General features: G+C 38.8%; 2 protein-coding genes and 1 long non-coding RNA gene across 16 annotated transcripts in view; 2 read left to right on the top strand and 1 right to left on the bottom strand.

The window, feature by feature from the left end:
- Positions 1-19920, top strand: part of LOC309344064 — a 207222-nt gene that overhangs the window by 113136 nt on the left and 74166 nt on the right. The window lies entirely within an intron of this gene.
- Positions 1-19920, top strand: part of LOC309343957 (uncharacterized protein) — a 27804-nt gene continuing 7884 nt past the window's right edge. The window contains exons 1-4 of one of the 14 annotated variants that reach the window (XM_081866229.1): positions 1-296; positions 646-735; positions 13661-13725; positions 14542-14720. In XM_081866229.1, the coding sequence (XP_081722355.1) occupies positions 710-735; positions 13661-13725; positions 14542-14720 (270 nt within the window). In that variant the 5' untranslated portion in view covers positions 1-296; positions 646-709. The other 13 variants (XR_014157424.1, XR_014157428.1, XR_014157430.1 and 10 more) reach the window with 13 other exon arrangements.
- The window catches only part of LOC309343931 (TLC domain-containing protein 4-B-like), a 25904-nt gene continuing 16139 nt past the window's right edge, over positions 10156-19920 (bottom strand). Inside the window, exons 5-7 of the mRNA XM_081866171.1 lie at positions 19449-19543; positions 18160-18233; positions 10156-14149 (exon numbers count right to left, since the gene is read on the bottom strand). Of these exons, the coding sequence (XP_081722297.1) occupies positions 13834-14149; positions 18160-18233; positions 19449-19543 (485 nt within the window). The 3' untranslated portion in view covers positions 10156-13833. The remainder of the gene's footprint in view (positions 14150-18159; positions 18234-19448; positions 19544-19920) is intronic.

Consider the following 19920-nt stretch of genomic DNA (forward strand, 5'->3'; position numbering starts at 1 on the left):
GAGGCCGCTTCTCTCCCGTCGCGAGCTCCGGGCGTGAGGAGAACAGTTTCTCTCTTCCCGCCTTTTCTCCCCCCTAACCTTCAGGCTTCGTTTTGAAAGGGGGGGGGGGAGTGTAAATAATAGCACTGAGCATGCTAAGAGTGCCTTTCCTTCTCCATGGAGTAACTATAAACCTCACAGTTTAGCCAATGGCGCTTAGCTTCCCATGTCAAAAAGGGTTCAAGGCGAGTAAGCTCGATCACTGTCCCTTTTCACGTGAGGAAATTAAGGCTTGGTGGTGACCAGTGGGGCGAAAGGTGCTTTATCGTGTCAGTCGTTTAATCCATCGGGTCCTCTTCATTTGCTAGTCGATGCTGGATAGATAGTCACGCCGTCCCCTATTTGCGTGTGTGTAAAGACCAGAGTCGGCCACGACTGGACCTAATGGTCATGGGTCCCTTTACCTTTAAAGAGCACACATCTCGGAATTATTGGATTCCCACATGCGACCCCCCCCCCTCTTTCTTCAGATTTCCCCAGACGTGGCTGAAACCTAAACATCGCCCCCAAACAGCAGCTTGTCTTTGGTGGGACAAATTGCGCCTTAGCTCTGCTGAATCTTAAGAAATGCAAAACCGAAAAGAGTGGCAATTTTATTTGTTCCAGTGTGACACCTGTTGGTGCTGAAGCGGCCAGGATTTGAAAACTTTCGACCCCAGCGTTCCCCGTGATGGCTAAGGACAGAACAGAGAGTAGGTGAGGTCACACTTCTCCCTCTAAAACCTCCTTTCTTCCTTTTGCTCTCTTTCTGTTGCCACCCCCTTTCTTTCTCCCTCCCTGCCCAGCGAAAGGCAGGAAGAACAGATCCCCCTTGCAATAGCAGGTCGTTTGCAGGTGCCCGCAGGTTGCGCACCTGCGAAGTTTTTTCCACCAGTAATGGAAAGGCTATGAAATTCTAAAGCAGGCTTCCTCAACCTCAGCCCCCTAGATGTTTTTTTGAGACTTCAATTCCCATCATCCCTGACCACTGGTCCTGCTAGCTAGGGATCATGGGAGTTGTAGGCCAAAAAACATCTTGGCGGGGCGAGGTTGAGGAAGCCTGTCCTAAAGTATGCAAAACCTTGCACCAAATTAATTAACTTTTTTAAAAAAGGAAATCAAAACCGAACAGACAAAAATACATATTGATCTCAGATATTATTCCGCTAGCAGTTCAGCATCAGTGCTGTGGACAGATCAATTAAAATTATGATCCATTCTGGAAGAACCACCATTCTGGTAGGTAAAGAAAACCACCACCTCAGGCCTTTAATCGGAACTTAGCTTTACAAGTGGCACTGAATGAACTGGGGAACAGATAGGGTACCCAACACATTTTTCCAACTATTAAAATGAAAAATGAAACTATCTGACAACCCTGAAAAATTCAGCTACTTAATTCAGAGTATTACTAGCATTTTATTTATTATTGTGTGTGTGTCCTTTATTCATTGTAAAATAGTGCTCTGTTAGTTTGCAGCAGCAACAAGTTTAATGCTATGGCAGGTAATAAAACTGCCATTAGCTTGTGTAGACTGCAGTGAATTTCATTAAGCGCACAGAAATTAGTCTGTATATGTATAATCAATAATATTGTTTACAAAAGCACTTACAATGTTGCTTTCTACAGTAAAGCAATATTTAATTGTATCACATCTCTCATTGCTTTGGCATGTTAAGTTCTCAGATTCACAAAACAATTAAGCTTTATAGTCCAGTAGCTTTAAACATCTGTAGAAATCGTTTATCCATTTCTCCTAATGTTTCTACAATTGGAGACTATGAAAAAGAATTATCAGTTTATTCAGTGCTGCTATACAGATCTAAATTCTAGAATAGCAAGTGAGAACAGAAAAAGAATGAACTAAGTGGCTCATAGAAAAACAAACACCAGTAGTTACACAGTCATATTATTGTATTGCTTTATTATGTCCACATGGAACTATAGTGCTGCTATTAAGACTGTTCAAATGAGTAGACAAAATGACAAGATTGCCTACCACTACTAACTTTGCAAGTAGAAGCAGCTGCAGAGGGAATAATGGCTCTGCCTACTGAATTACATCCTCAGTTCATGCAAGGTATGTTAATGATACTCAACAGGCTTGACTAGCATCCCACATGAACAATGTATGTGGCTCAAACATTCCCAGGAACTGATTGCAAGAGGCACAGGTGTTGTGTGGAAGTCACACAACAATTCATCAACAAACAGGTAAATGTGGAAGAAGGTTCTGCAAACATTTGAAATCCACAGATGTAGAATAATGGAGTGGCATAACAACCAGAAATGATATAAAAATTATGAACACTGCACACTGAGGGAACAACCACTTAGCTCAGGCCTGCACAAGGTGTCCTGCCTTCTGAAGTCAGCAGATACAACTTTCTTAGTTGTAAAATTAGTTCCTAAAGGACACTTGGATGACTCTGCTTCGTTTTTTGCAAGCACTTTTAATGAATGAAGTTTTTAACCTGGATTTCTGATTATAACTTCAATGCCCTTACTGAAGTTCTCTGCTTTCAGTGTTGCTGCTTTGTTGTAATTATTTTAGTTCCGTGAATGAATTTTAATTTGTTGTTGCTGTTATATTCTTTATTGTTAGATGCAATGGAAACCATCCTGAAAAGCAGGATAAAAATGCTTCACATACAATTATATATATATATATATATATATGCAGGTTTTGGTGTCCTCGGGTGTCTTCCCGTGTAAAAGTTGGGGTGTCTAGGCGACGTTTCGACGAGGTCTCACTCGTCATCTTCAGGCTGGTGCTTTCGGCTTCTTGTTACTGGAACAGAGCAGGATCTCAGTGTTTGAGTTCCTATAAATACTGTAGAGGGGGTGTGGTGTATAGCCTCCAATGTTCTGGGCAGAGAGGAAGTTCCCAGGCTAGTGTGCCTTTTCTTCTTTTGTTCCTTAATTACTTGAGAGATATCTTGAGTGATTTCTTGAGTGATATCCTGAGTACCACTTAGGTGGGTCATTAGGTGTGGATTAGTTGCTAAAGTCTTTGTGTCTTGACCTCTTGAACTTTGTGAAGAGTTTTCATGAGAAGATGGCTGTACTGTACTTAGTTGTGCTCTGGCTTGGCTTCGTGTATAGGGGCGAGCTGTGGTTTTGTGGCTTGTGTCAGCCAGATCTGTGTAGGGATTGCAGGGGGGTGCAGCATCCGGAGGTGCCACCATGGATTGGCTACTGGATGGTGTCTGTAATTCATCTGTGGAGAGGGTCTGGGTTTGGGTCTGGTGTGGTTGATTGGTGTTGGCGTTCTGTGTGCCTCTGGATCTGGTGTCAGTTTTTGTGGGGAGGGCTAATTTCCAGATGTCTGGCAAGCGGGATGTGTCGTCACGCTTGTTCATGTTGTGAGGGTGTTTCTCTATCTCGATGGCTTCCATGATTATTCTCTTGTGGTGATGTTCCGTGTTAAAGAGCAATTTGGAATCTGCAAAATTAATTTCGTGTCCTGTTTCTTTCATGTGTTGGAAAAGAGAGGAAGTTTTTTCTTCTTTTTTGACGGCATTCTTGTGTTCTGCGATACGTGCATTTATTCGTCTGTTTGTTTGTCCAATGTACGTGGCTGGGCAGACTTTGCAGGGTATTTCATAGATCCCTTGGTTTTCCAACTGGATTTTATCCTTGGGGTTTCTGAGGATATTGGCTATTTTTTGGTTGGTGCAAAAGGCTGTTTTGATATTGTGTTTATGGAGGATTTTGCTAATTTTATCTGTAGTGCCCTTGATATAAGGAAGGAGGGCCATGCCATTGTTTTCTTCTGTGTCTTGGTTTTTGGGGGGTGTTTCCTTTTGGATTAGCTTCGTAATCCTGTTTTGCTGGTATCCATTGGCAATTAACACGTTTGAGAGATTCTGTAACTCAGTTGTCAAGTGGTCTTTGTCAGCCAGGCGTTTGGTTCTGGAGATGAGAGTCTTGGCTACGGAGTTTATTTGTGCAGGGTGGTGGTGTGATTGTGCATGTAAGTAGCGGTTGGTGTGTGTTTTTTTCCGGTAGATAGTGTGTCCTAGGGAGCCATCAGGTTTTTTGTAGATTAGGACGTCAAGGAAGGGAAGTTGGTTGTTGGCTTCTATTTCCATAGTGAATTGTATTTTGGGGTGTAAGTTGTTGAGATGTGTGAGGAAGCTATCCAGTTTTTCCTTCCCGTGTGGCCAAATTACAAAGGTGTCGTCAACATATCTGAGCCAAAGTTTGGGTTTGTGTTCTGACTTGTCTAAAGCATTGGTTTCAAAGTGTTCCATGTACAGGTTTGCGATGACCGGTGAGAGGGGTGATCCCATAGGTGCTCCTTCTATCTGTTTGTATCTTTGTCCATTGTGGATGAAGTACGTGTTGGTTAGGCAGTGGTTGGTCAGGTCCAAGATGTAATTTGGCCACACGGGAAGGAAAAACTGGATAGCTTCCTCACACATCTCAACAACTTACACCCCAAAATACAATTCACTATGGAAATAGAAGCCAACAACCAACTTCCCTTCCTTGACGTCCTAATCTACAAAAAACCTGATGGCTCCCTAGGACACACTATCTACCGGAAAAAAACACACACCAACCGCTACTTACATGCACAATCACACCACCACCCTGCACAAATAAACTCCGTAGCCAAGACTCTCATCTCCAGAACCAAACGCCTGGCTGACAAAGACCACTTGACAACTGAGTTACAGAATCTCTCAAACGTGTTAATTGCCAATGGATACCAGCAAAACAGGATTACGAAGCTAATCCAAAAGGAAACACCCCCCAAAAACCAAGACACAGAAGAAAACAATGGCATGGCCCTCCTTCCTTATATCAAGGGCACTACAGATAAAATTAGCAAAATCCTCCATAAACACAATATCAAAACAGCCTTTTGCACCAACCAAAAAATAGCCAATATCCTCAGAAACCCCAAGGATAAAATCCAGTTGGAAAACCAAGGGATCTATGAAATACCCTGCAAAGTCTGCCCAGCCACGTACATTGGACAAACAAACAGACGAATAAATGCACGTATCGCAGAACACAAGAATGCCGTCAAAAAAGAAGAAAAAACTTCCTCTCTTTTCCAACACATGAAAGAAACAGGACACGAAATTAATTTTGCAGATTCCAAATTGCTCTTTAACACGGAACATCACCACAAGAGAATAATCATGGAAGCCATCGAGATAGAGAAACACCCTCACAACATGAACAAGCGTGACGACACATCCCGCTTGCCAGACATCTGGAAATTAGCCCTCCCCACAAAAACTGACACCAGATCCAGAGGCACACAGAACGCCAACACCAATCAACCACACCAGACCCAAACCCAGACCCTCTCCACAGATGAATTACAGACACCATCCAGTAGCCAATCCATGGTGGCACCTCCGGATGCTGCACCCCCCTGCAATCCCTACACAGATCTGGCTGACACAAGCCACAAAACCACAGCTCGCCCCTATACACGAAGCCAAGCCAGAGCACAACTAAGTACAGTACAGCCATCTTCTCATGAAAACTCTTCACAAAGTTCAAGAGGTCAAGACACAAAGACTTTAGCAACTAATCCACACCTAATGACCCACCTAAGTGGTACTCAGGATATCACTCAAGAAATCACTCAAGATATCTCTCAAGTAATTAAGGAACAAAAGAAGAAAAGGCACACTAGCCTGGGAACTTCCTCTCTGCCCAGAACATTGGAGGCTATACACCACACCCCCTCTACAGTATTTATAGGAACTCAAACACTGAGATCCTGCTCTGTTCCAGTAACAAGAAGCCGAAAGCACCAGCCTGAAGATGACGAGTGAGACCTCGTCGAAACGTCGCCTAGACACCCCAACTTTTACACGGGAAGACACCCGAGGACACCAAAACCTGCATTCCTGTACCCGTGAAAATCTACGAAAGCATATATATATATATATATATATATATATATATAGTACCGTCTTAATAGATGGGAGGAAACAACTGTTGAGTATTCAGTGTATTCTGACTTTGAACTCAAAATGGCACACACACAAAATCAAATTGGCAGACTTATTAAGACAAAAAAGTACCATACACGTGCAATTCTGAGGTTGTGCACACTATGGGCATAACATCACATTAAAAAACAAGCAAACCCCAAAACAACTTGTTTGATATTAAAGATCTTCTTTCCAGAGCCTTTGGACACACATCCCAGACCTCTCATTTTTCACAAAATCAGCAAGAAGAAAGGATATCTGATGACACACTTAATCACTGCTATAAGGAAAAAGGTCTCACACAGTATAGTGAGGTTTCACAGGAGAGGAATGGAACAGAAATCATTTTCACTTTTCAGAAATCTTCTCATTATCACTATACAGCAAACCCAACCACTTTAGTGCTATAGCACAGCAGAAAAACATTTCAGGAGAAATATACAGAAAATAACCTTTCACCCTTTCCTCACCCCTCACCCCCCCCCCATGTTCCAAGCAGCACTACAAGATTCCTGTTCCAGATTTGTTGGAGGGGCATTGATACACAGCAACTCTTGTTGTGGGTCCACAATTATCATGTTTATGTAACCAAATGTATTATATTTGGTTGTAAGAGCATATCACAATATAGAAGATAACTTTTCACACTTCACTATAAAAAATCTACTTAGCTGGTCGCTATTACTTTTTTATAGTATCTTAATTCTGCCACACAAGGCAGCTATCTCATTCTACCTCACAGTGTGTTAGGCTTGTATATACAATAATTTTAAAAATTGTCCGCAGAAGAAAATTCTGGCTACTCCTTTCCCACAGGAAATAAGCCTTTTTATAAAAGTAGCCATATTCAGAAGCTGGCAATGAGTGCCAAGTCATTCCTGTTCGTCATAACAGGAGTAGGCTGTTTTACGTAACATAGTACACACAATTTGAATGAAGAAATTCCAAGAAATACTGCATTCTCTTCCTTTATTCTTATTTACCAGTGCCTTGAATACACATGCAACTTATTGCTTAGACATTATTGCATATACCTCAAACATGAGCAGCCTACACAAATTTACACAAACAGCAAGGCTTTCAAATACCACTGAAGAGCAAACTCATTTCTACGCCTATCACAAGCAACATTTAAAAATATTCAAGCAAATGTTAAAGTTCACAAATTGTTTGACCCCCCTATAAAGTCAATAGTGCTATCTCACTCTTTTGTGCCATTATCATTATGGGGCTATCAAATCAAGAATATTGCAGGCTTTCCAATGTAGTGCAATAGGATTCATAGCCCATCATCTTTATTCCATCCCTGTAAGGGACTTTTCAGTGCTGCCTTTATCAAACATTGTGCTATGATTTAATAAGGCCCCATATCATAGATTCTATTGCACCCCTTTTCCAGCATGGATTTACAACTCAGCAATGCATCTCATTATACTTATTTCAGTAGTGTGATTGGGGAAAAATCTGTGAAAATTAATACAGAAATTTGGTTCTTGTATTTTTAAAAAGCATTTAAATGAACTTAAAAATAATGTGACCTATTTATTTGAACCAGATTTCTGAACACTTTCCTTCAGAATTTGGGCACCAGTAGCAACTGCTTTTAAAAATATATATTCTGCAGTACACACTACATTAACTATACATCTGCTTCAGTTTGTTGTAAATTTTTACAGATTGTATCAGATTGTGTCCCTCTACGGCAAGAAGACTCTTTGATCCAGAGGATGCTTCCAGGATCAGAAAAGGGGTGGGGCAATTTTCCCCATTTCCTCTTGGAGTTCCCTGCTGCAGTCCCTAAAGCTGAGCTGCAGGAGAATGTCGCAATTTGCAAAAATCACCTCTCCTCCACCACTTTTTGTTCTCAAAGAAACTTTGCTGGATCAGACTGTTCCAAGACACAATTTTATACAACTCTTAAGATTTCATAACTGACAGACACAATCCCACAAACATGTTCCTGTCAGGAAGAGGGTCAAACTAGGTGAGATGCTGGAGTTCTATGGCTAGAACTTCAAAAATCTGTTTCTTAAAAAAATCAGCTGTGGCCGGGGGTGGGGCTGATCCAAAATAGACAGTGGTGGTGGTGTTATAACCTGCCCTCATGGTATTTCCCTGCTGGAAATCACTGGCTCTGAACATATTTGCTGCAACTTAAAAATAAATAACTTTCAGAAACATCACCCCATGTGGTTTTTTCCATATGCTGGGGCAAACAGTTGTGGGGCGTGTGTGAGATCATATTCAGCAGAAATTTGGACAGGCAAAACAGGTTAACTCCCCTGCCTTGCTCAATCCTGATCAGTGTTTCTGCTTCTGCCTTTTTTTAAAAAAGAAAATGTCAGGAATTAAAGTCATGGAGCTTTCATATTATGCCTAATTTGACCTACAGTTTGATTACTCAGAGATATGTTTAATAAAATGGGGGGCCACAATATTAGGCAGTCAAAAGCATAGGTATACATTACATATATTCTCAGTTTCTGTATTTTGGAATTCACCAGCATAAGGGTCTACTTCATAATGCCAGTGTTACCCCAGGCATGATTTGTAGGCTATTACTGGATTAGTAGTATGAATATAAAATGATCTCTGTTTTCCCATCAGGCTCATTTGCCTTGCAGGGTTAAAGAAGATGGTGCTGCTAGCATACATGATTTTAATTATAGTACAAAATAACAAAACTCACCTTCAACTAGGTATGAGAGAATATATTTATTATTCCATCTTGGGGTTTAAAATTGTTCAAGCAGGACATCAAAAGGGCATATTTTAAGTAAATATTTCAAAGGATTTTCAAAGCAGTTAGCAGCACAATCCTATACATGCCTGCTCAAAGGCAAGTCCTATTGATTTCAATGGAACTTATGCCAAAGTAAGTGAGTATAGGATTGCAGCCTAATTCACCAAGATCCAAGCAATTTACTTTAGGATTTGCACACATGTATGAAGTTTCATTTTTCTTTTTTCAAAATGGCAAGCAAAATGTTCACAAATAACTTTTTAAAAACTCATCTGAGTTTTAAAAGCAGCAATGTGGCATGGGGTCCCCAGTCCCAGAAACAAATGCAAAGCCACTACCCCACACATGTTCTTCAGATGTTTAATCAACTGGCCTTGATTAAAAGTTTCTGCTGTGTAGCAAAAAAATCTTCCCCTGCTTCTGTAACATTACCTTTCATTATTTCTGCATACTGAACTACTATTTTCATTACATGGTGCATTAACTCTCACAGTATCATTTCTCCAAATATTTTGGGGGACAGTATCAGAATGCATTAATAGTAAAGCTCAAAGGAATCTGTATTAGATAATAAAGGGCTTGAATCCAAAGCTTATTTAATAGGCGGACCCTCACATAAGAAGGTGCTGTGATCTTGGCTTCCTGCTAGTAATTCTTCTCTCAGAGCAGCTATAGGGTGTATAGGTGCCCTTTTCTACTCATATGTCACCCAAGATAAATGGAGATGATAACCTTAAAAAAGAAATTGGGTTTAACTTCTAACCCATATTTTAAACAAGGAAATAATGACTTAAAAAAACCAACAACCTTTAAGTTAACAATACATTAGGCCACATCAATGTTTGAGTAAGTTACTTGCTAGACTTTAAAATGTGATTTATAAATGCTAGCATATTTTAAAAGAGGCAATAGGGTATTTTTCACCTTTACCCACAGCAGGGAAAGTCAGCTTTCTAAGCTTGGAGAGCCATACCCCCACTCTCACCATCCATCAAACAACACATACGGAGTTGCTGGAATATTCCTGGCTGTTATCTCAGAGGATAAAGGAATGTCCTAAGTACCCAGATGCAAGCCACCAGGCTTAGAGTAGATGGAAAAGTAATAAAGGAGGCACTTGCTTCCACTGAACCTGGCTTCGCCATCCTCTTTTGTCCTCATGTCATCTTTCTCTCTTGCAGACATCAAATATATGTTCAGTCAGGAAAACCAACTTTCTCCATAAGAATTATCATAATGTTGGAGAAAAATATATAATGTTGAAGGACAAATACAACTCAGTAATCATTATTTGGCCCTGATGTACGGTATTACTCCCCCCCTCCCCCCCTCCTTTTCTGAGAGTGTAAAAGTTTCCCAGCTGTACATGACAGTGTTGTAAAACACAATGAGTTGAATCCAGGTTAAGTGAGTTAAACTTCAGCCTCAAATCAGTAGCAACTGATTTCTTCTGGATCCAACCCATTTGATCCAAGATACATATTTTAACATTAGGAAAGGAAGATGGCATTATAGAGTGATCTATATACAATAATGGATAATGACAGAAGCTGCTCAATGCCTCAGTTTTCCAACTCCTTCATGCTATAGCATATACTGTATAAGGAAACTTAAATCCAAACAAAGAAATAAGACTACACAATGATTGCATACCTGCATCAAAAAGCAGCTTAAAAGATTTATGTATAACTGTAATAAATAAGTAGTGAAATTAAGAGGACTCTCCAATTATGCATCTTGTACTTTCTGATAAGATACCACAATACCACATCCGCCCAAAAAAATCAAGTTATTTTAAATTCCAAAATATGTAAAGCACAACACAGCCAAAATATATTAAAGTGCAATTCTATGTATGTCTACTTAGAAGCAAGGGCCACTTAGTTCAGTGGGACCTACTGTATATGTAAATACAGGATTGCAACTTTAATGGAAAAGAAACTATGCAAAAACACAATTGTGATTCACTATTACAGAGTAATTGCAAACAATACTGATAAAATATTTTGAAGGGTACTTTTCCAGCCCAAAGCAAGTGTTCTTTGAAGTGATTTGCAACATATATAAATAGTGGTCTTCTGCAAGCACAATCTGCTACATGACACTGTTTGGGCAACTACTGAAATTCCTTCCCCTACTCCCAGAAAAATCTGAAGAAGTGTGCATGCACACGAAAGCTCATATCAATAACAAACTTAGTTGGTCTCTAGGGTGCTACTGGAAGGATTTTTGTTTGCTTGTTTGTTTTGACTACGGCAGACCAACACGGCTACCTACCTATATCTATAACCCAGAAAAATCAACAGCAAATTAGGGCTGGCCTACTCATTGGGCAAGAATAGATATATTTAAAAATCCTGAGTCTGGTTAAGGGACAGTGGCCAGCCAGCTGCCAAGTTCAAGGATATGGATCTTTGCAGTTCAGTAGGATCCTGCTACTTCCCTATAAGCAACTGTGCTTCAATTTGTAACTGGGTTATTTTCTCAGTTCCAGAGAAATGTGGGATAAGGACATGAAGACGAGCACCTTCACTATTTCCAGGTGATTGTAGCACTGTGGAAATACCACTCTGCTATGGCTGCTGGGTGGGGGGATGGAAAGCATACCAACCTGGCTTAAGAAGTTGCTGGGTCCTGCTTAATAGCTACATTTGAAATGAGTAAGAAGAGTATGTGTAGTTCCTTGAAAAGCTTAGTGGGTAACACTTCATTGAACCAGCAATCTGAGGATAAGTTTGTCTACAAGCAAGAAGAGCTTTCAAAGCTACTTCCATTCTGCATAAGTGGATGATTTCTCCTAACACATAATATTGGATTGCTATTTCAAAAGTTTTTAATTTAGAAAGTTAAGATGTGTTCAATTTTGTTTCAGGGATAACCCAAAGTAGCTAAGTAATGGTTAACAAATGTGTTAAAAGAAGGCAGTTTACAATCAAAAGAGGCAAATCAAATTAGAAGGATTAAACAGCACCCAATATTGTTACTGCTTGCACCTATACAGCTGAGTCTAAACTATAAAAATATGTTTGTTAGCAACTTTCTGTTTCTACCAGGAAAAATTGAATATATTTATGATTTGAATTTCTAGGCTTCTTATCCAGACACTCAAAAAAGCCTCCAGAAAAGAGAATGACACATGCATGAATATCACTTGATCTCTCATAATTTGGAGCCTAGGCTGAATATGTAAAGTGCCACCATGGACAAACATTACATTTGAGGTGACAAGAAATTTCTATCCCTCTTATTCATGGTGTCTACAATGATCTTTCACAAATGCAAGTCAACACTTAAGTTACAGTTATCAAGGGATGAACATGAGTATCTGAACAGGGCCTCTGTGTTTATATTAAATATACAAAATATTATAACACTAATATGAAGAACAAATCCAAACTGTCTTGATTGTCATGACACTTAAAATGCAATTTAAAAGACCTTTGAGAGCAGTCATTATAATCTTATGAATCCAACAACATTTAGCAAGCTATAAGGAGTTAGAAGCACTCTAAGAAAAGGGGGATTTGCATGTTGTAATAACTCACTTTTAAAAACCTATACTAACTAGTAACCACAGGCTATTATTTGTTATGTAAGACAAATAACCTTTTGCACCAGGCTTTGTTAACAAATAAATATTGGAAGAACTAACACTTTAGGGACCATGAAAGGGACAAACAAAGGGACAGGAAAACAGCTTGTTCTCTACAATACTCCTGCATATTTGCATCACAAACATGAAAATGAACACAACCTTATTAGCAAATTATGACACATGGTATTCATAACAATCAGACAAAGACCTGTCAACTGAATAGTTGATCAACACAAGAATATAATACACCATAAAAGTGGAGGCCACTATAGCAGAGAACATTTGTAAAATTAATGCAAACAAGTAGATTGCCATTATCTGTTCTTGTGTTTCCTTTTTACATCAGCAACATGCTCTTGCAAATATGTTGAGAGCTAAGCCGCTTGAAGAAAGAAGTTTCTATCATTAGAGAGAAACTATCAACCTCTCAGTTTTGTAGAGCTGCTCCGAAGTTGAAAATAATAAAATGCATTTACTGTATATATATTTTTAAATAGGGTTTTCCAACTTAGTAAAGCAATGTTTTTTTAACTTGCTTTAAAGAAAAAAGAGAGTGATAAGAATGTCAGTGAAAATGAATGCATTAGCTACAATTTAAACTTTTCTTAACAAGAACAGTAGTTCTTGTGACAGATTCACATGTTCTAGACTCATTAGTTTTTTCCTGCTTCAGTGCTGTAGTTCACACCCCACAAAAATCATTTTGTTATATGACACTACACTAAAAACATAGATAGGTTCCAATAGCCATGATAGATAAGGAACACTGGTGCAAGAATTTGCTTACGTCCATACTGTTTACCATGCAAGCATGTGCTAGAATTCACATATATTTTAAAAAAACAACCTTGGGGGGGACCTGCAGTTTTCCTTTATGTACAGAAAGAATCAATACAAGTAATTGATTTAAAAGAAAAAGAACCCCTAAACTCTATGGTATGTGTTTATGTAAAACTGTTCTATAAATTAGAAAAGATCATGTGCATGCATACAAGGCAGCAGAAAACGTAGTAAAAGATTATAGATTCAAAGCAAAATTCTCGCAAAAATGTAAAAAAGTTGTCAAAAGATGAAACCTCAGTTATGAACACCATACATTAAGAAAGCAGAGAAACATGCCAGGAAAGTTGCCATATTAGCAGAATGTAAACCAAAGATCCTGACATTCACAGGCATTAAAAACACATTAGTCTAAGAAACCTGAGTGAGAATTCATAGGAACGTACTGCTAGAAAAGTTTGTTCCTTTACAGGTTCGTTTGTCTATTAAGTGCTTAGAACACACTACCAAGGTTGTATATGCAGCATGTTACTGTTTCCCATTTCATGTACTACAAGTCTTCAAATGAAGTGGCCCTGGGTGTCCAGGCAGTGCGCCAAGAGGAAGGCTACATTGAACAGAGGTAATACCTTTTTTCCCTTAACAGGAGTTTTTTTATGGCAAAAGTGTGCATTGTTCTTTCGAAGAAACCAAAGTTCCCATTATAGATGGTTGTTGCATTAAAAATCTTCTAGTTATATTTGCCATTCTTATTAGCTTTGGCTTCTCCATGTCCAATAAGACAAATAACTTTGTAACATCCCTTTGTGATTCTGACCATCCACTTTAAGTTCATGATGTCCAAGATAATGCTGGAGATAAACCAGGCGCTTTGAGCTGCAAGTCCTAGTCTGTCGAAAGCTTCTGTTCCTACCTCAGCAGCAACCTTGGCATAATAAATTGGGATGACTATGATCCTCCCCAGGAAAAATGTTATTGTCATTAGTAGTCCATTGATGATGTTAGATTTTGATGCCTTGGAATACCCCAGTACTTCATAGAACCATCTGCAAGAGAAAAAAATATTAACAGAAATTAAATCAAATTTTGTGAGTGCAACCTCTGAATACAGACTCAGATTTGGATATAAAGATTCCATCAGCTCTACAAGCATTCTGAATTTCTGACTTTCATCATAGTTTCATTTCTCATCACTTTCATGTAGCTAGAAAGCTGGAAAGATATCTGTAAAGATATTCAGAATTGCTAATGTTATGAATACATACACACACACACACACACACACACACACACACACACACACCAAATTGTAACCAGATACAATGTTAGTGTACTTTGATATTTTTCCCCCACAGTGCTGCATTTTGTGAAATACTCTGTTCCAGATCTAAGTGGTTCCTTCATTATTGTAACACAATGTCCTTTATCTTCCTGGCAAATCCAAACGAATGGAACCTTGGTACTGAAATGAAATCCATGAAAGCTCTAGAAGCAGAGTACAAAGAGTTCAGTACTACTCCATTTTGGCCTGCAAGAAAGGGCATGTGCTGGAAAAGTGAAAGTCACATCTTGCCAAATCCTAGACAATATCAAAGCTTTGCCTCTCCCTCTCCACATGTGAGCAGACAAAACATATTTAGGGCAGATGCTTATGTTACAGCAGTTAGCACTGTTACTATACTCCACTGGCTGATTTCCACATCACTCTGTTAAAGTAGGATTATATTTCTCTGCCAATACCTCTCCCCAATCTAGTTTTCTTACAATGGTATACTTTTCCCTACACTATCCCATGCTCCCAAATAGTTTTTGCATTTTTCCTTAACGAGAGCTACATGACATGGGAGTACAAGAGATGCTACTCCACAGTGTACAAAGAATCATAGAATTGTAGAATTGGAAGGGACCACGAGGGTCATCAACTCCAACCCCCTGCAATGCAGGAATCTTTGGCTCAACATGGGGCTTGAACCCACAACCCTGAAATTAAGAGTCTCATGCTCTACTTACCGAGCTATCCCACAGGGTTACATAGTGGCCCAAACATGAAGCAGGATGGTACCAGGGTTACTGGCAGGCTCTTGATCATTGCCACAAGTTTATTTAAACAAAGCCTGACTTACAGATGGTCAGGGTTCGCAAAGTGCAAGTAGGAAAGACCTATGATTCTATTTTTTATGCACATGAGCATGTCATTTGTTCAAACTTTCACACCAACCACAAAGGCTCCTGCCAAATGATCCAAAAGCTAGAACTACCAAATAGGAAGGAAGGAAGCTTGGATTTGGTTTGGCTGAGAAATATTCTCCAACACATTAATCAAATATGTTGCTTCCAATTTCAGAACAGTATCTGGTTAATATTGTACACACTAGCTTGACATGTCAGGATTGCTAAACTTTTTGTTGACAATTTTAGAAGGATACTTGGGTTGTTTGCAAAGGTCACTGAGTTCAAAAGTTAAAAATATGACAGAGTAGCATTACTTGACTACTTCATTTTTGTTAATGATACAAACATGTATATCTGAGCTAGTGTCAACAATTTACATTATTTATCATCTGGTTCTTCTCAAATTTAATAAATCTATATATGAACGCCGATGGGATAGCAAATGCTTCACTCTCTCTCGCTACCTTCTGCAAACATTTATCAAATAAAGTAGCAAGTTAGTTTTATTTTTAGAACACTGCTTCAAAAGAGGAATATGTCCTTTTTCACTGATAAGGCTTCACAATCTCCAAAGTCTCAGTATGAATCTCTCAGGCAGATAAGCATTTTGTATTCAGTACATTAGCAAGATCACAGCTGAACTTTCCTTTCAAGATCTTTTCGTACAAAAGGCTGTGCATTCGTTGACTGTTCTTGTACTTAAGTGGAAGTCCTGGAGGTTCTTTTATATTGATAAATATAGCAATTCCTCATTTCAAAGAAGCAACTGCCAACAGGGTGCAGTATTTATCCGGTTAGCTGTTGCATTAAATTTTAAGTTTAGCCTATAATAAGGCCCCCTTCTGACATTAAGTTCTCTGCATGGGAGCTTTCGCTTCTTCAAGCACTGTATTAGTTACAAAACGCCACCATCAGCACCACATGAGAAATGTCAGCTCCACAGCTTCTTCCCACACCAGTGTTGCCCCCACATCTCGGAGCAGCATGGGAAGTAGCCATGGTGATAGTTCATCAAGTACAGTTTGAGGATTCAGACATTACATTGTGGCATGGGAGTAACTGTCACATGATTCCTCCTTACAGTGCAATGGTATTGACAGACGGGGCCCTCAATTGTCTGCAGAGAGCCTCAGCAGCCTTCTAATAGAAACAATTAAATTATTTGAGCCCATTATCTCTTAAGGACATGGCAGAGAAAGCCAGAAAAAAATGTGTTGGAACAGTTCTAACATAGCAGAAAGGGGAAGCCTATTTGCCCTTCATTCCAGAGGTTGTAAAGACACTGCACAGTTTGCTGTCTAAGCCACAGACTGTGGGAAGACAATGGCATCAGGGAATACTACAAGAACCAGATTTTAAAAGACTTAGAAAGAAACACAAGGGCTGCTGTACTGTACCTAAAAATACCCAGAGAAGCAAATGAGGGTGATGGTATGACTAATACAATATAATGAATTGGCACCCACAAATTCTAAGCAGTAAGGTTGAACCTTGATTTTTTTTTAATGTATAAAGCTGCCTGTTTAAGTACAGGAACAGTATTAAACAGAACACTAGTTAGTTAATTAATGCTGTGATAGCAAAGTATGGTAGTGTAGAATACACTCTTTACATCGACACAGTAAACCAAACTACGGCTGACCAGGAATGTGTAAATGCAGCCATGTTAATGCTCAGGCTGCTCATGTTTTGTGATAGATTTTGACTGAAACCTTTGATGTATGCCAAAATTTATCAAAGTGACGGTTTAACAAAAAGCACCACCAGGAGAGAAAAAATTAGGCTATACCTTGCAAAAGATTAGGATGCACATACACAACACCTGACAATGAATACAAGTGCCAAAATTGTATCAGTTTACTGAGTAGATTTCAAGTATCCTTGTATAAGGGAATTCCAATCTTGTATGTAAAGATTCCTCAGTTTATGTGACTAAAAGTAGTCTTGCTTAGAAATGAAAACTGGCTGAAAATTGGTAATTGGTAACATTATTTTGCGTAGCAGCTTTGAGAGGATTTATGCCAGTTACAAAAAGGGGGAAATTTAATGATACAAAGCAAAATTTTATTAAGAAAGTTAATACTTCACTATTTAAAAATGTTCCTCATTGCTCTGATAGGCTAACAAAAATAATTTATCTGTATGTAAAAGAGTGTCTCCCCCACTATCAACAATCTTCAGCCCTACAAACAGCTGCAGAGGCCCTGTTGGTGGTGCCATGACAGGGCCTTATTGGAAGTAGTTCCCATTTATGAAATTCTCGTCCTTGTGGCTGGCTCTCTTTATTATCAACATTCAGGAAGAATTTAAAAACATACCTGTTCACCCCAGCATTTGATGGCTGAAATATACTGTACCTTGAAATTATTAACTGTGAGGATATGGGACTGTTTTAAAATGTTTTCACATGTTTTTAAAACATTGTGGGTGTAGTTTTGCTGTTTTGTTGCTTTCCTCCCTGTGCAATTTTGGGAGGAAAGGTGGAATAAATATAAAATAAACTTAGGAATGCTAGAAGTATATAAAATGGCTACTACCGTTAACATTTGTGTTTGGAAACTAGTAAGACAAGATTGAATAAAAACAATAGCCTAAATAATAATATGAATTTCAATGGACATACTCTGAGTATAACTTACTTGGATGCCTCCCCAAAGTTTGTTTTCTTGTACAGTCTGTAACATGCTTGCCTTCACAACAACCCTTTGAAGTGGACTACTGCCATTTCTAATATACTTTGATATGGACTGGAATACTACCTGCTGAATGAACCGTATCGGAGCAAAGACCTGAACACAGGTCTTGCTGTGTAGTCCCTGAAATACATACTCTTGGCAACAGGCAAGTTAAGAACAGCTTATTAATGTAAGAAAATGTCACCTACCGCTGATTCACAAAAGGGGTAGATATTTCTGCAAGCAGACGAAAATTAGCAAAGTATGCCAGCAGTCCTCTTTCCTAGATAAAATAAGCATTATCACAATCAGAAATATAGAGAGAGAGAGAAAGTCTCAGAAAAGCAGTAGAAAAAAATATTATACAAGATTAAATATACAAATTGAAATAAACTATATATATTTCTACAAAATGCCAAATTCAATGTACATAATTAAACAGAATACACTTTAGAAAAGTGCTTAAACTCCCTCAGTTTGGTTCCCACACCACCTATGTACACCAAGTACTTAATGCACCTTGCATTCTGTTGTTAAAATTGTATAACGTTCAAAACTGAATTATATCTTCTAGAAAGGTCAAACCCAGGTTGGTAACCTTTTAGGGTACTTGAAATGGTTCAAGAAGGATCAGATGAGATATGAAATTAAGATCTGCTGACAAAATTGTAGCTTTACCCATTAACCCACAAAACCACATACTCAACAGAAACAAGTTGCATTATCAGAGACCTCTGTAGCTTTGTTTGCAAGAGCTCTGGCTTCAGCTAATGGAGATGAGCCTTCCTTTGCCATTGGCTCTGCTGCTAAGCTCTTATGTAATGCTTACAAACATTCCGGTTGCTCATAATTTTTTTAAACTGTCAGCACATCGTCCCAAATAAGACTGTGCTCTGTAGAAAAGAAGTTTTGAATCATGAGGGAAATTAGTTAGTTAGTTACAAACAAGTTAAAAAAAAAAAGGGTACACAAATAACAGAGTAGAACTACCAAATCTGAACCTCATCAATGCCTCTTCTAAAGGCTCTCTACACTGGCATTTGAACCAAAGAGGAGCCAATCCAAGTAACTGGGTCCCTGGTGCCACCTGAAAAATAGGAAGCTGCAACACAACTGCTGACAGGAGTGAGGTTCCATCAACATATTACAACTCTGCTTAAATATTTACACTGGCTGCTGGAACAGTTAGACGCTATGTAATGTGCAAGTTTTAAATTTGTTAAAAATTATATTTCTGTGAAGACATTGCTATGATCCCCTAGACCCCAAATTTTCCTATAACTCAGTATGTGTGGCCCAAATATTTTAATATCCCTCACTTTTTTACTCCACCCCCATTGCCACCCCTTTCTTCTGTCATTAGGGCAGGGACCTCTCCTTTCATTCTTTAGAAAGCACCATGCACATGGATGGCACTCTATAAATGACTAATAACGTTCAAATTATGAATCCCACATGGCTCCTTGCTCTGCTATTACAAAAACAATACAGCACTCACCAGTACAAAGTAGTAAGCATACAGAGCTACTAAATGGTGAATTACAAAATATATATCCCCAATCGCATTCCAGTAGAAAATAATAAGCAACAAATCTAAAAGAAAGAGAGAAAAATGAAAGGCTCAGTAATTTTCTTCAATCATTGTATTTCATCTTAAAGCATTTAATAGACAATCATTTGGGGGCAAGGAAGAAGAATTAAAATAGGTATCAAATCATGCAAATACTCAGCAAGTGACAATGCTTCTAATCTATGCTACAAACAATCTGTAATAATTCCTGAAGTGAAAGCTGAGAGCAGAAATATAAATACAGTGTTTGGTGTCTCTGTCTGCAATACACACCAGCCAGTGCCAAGCTATAGCATGGTGACACAGCAATGCGGCACCTCATCCTAAGCAACGCTATATAAAACCCTTTCTCCATGAGTAGCCATTATACAATACTTAGCCTGTCAAAGCTTTCCCATGA

This window comes from Podarcis erhardii (genome assembly GCF_964252035.2).
Source record: "Podarcis erhardii genome assembly, chromosome: 6".
NCBI lineage: Eukaryota > Metazoa > Chordata > Lepidosauria > Squamata > Lacertidae > Podarcis > Podarcis erhardii.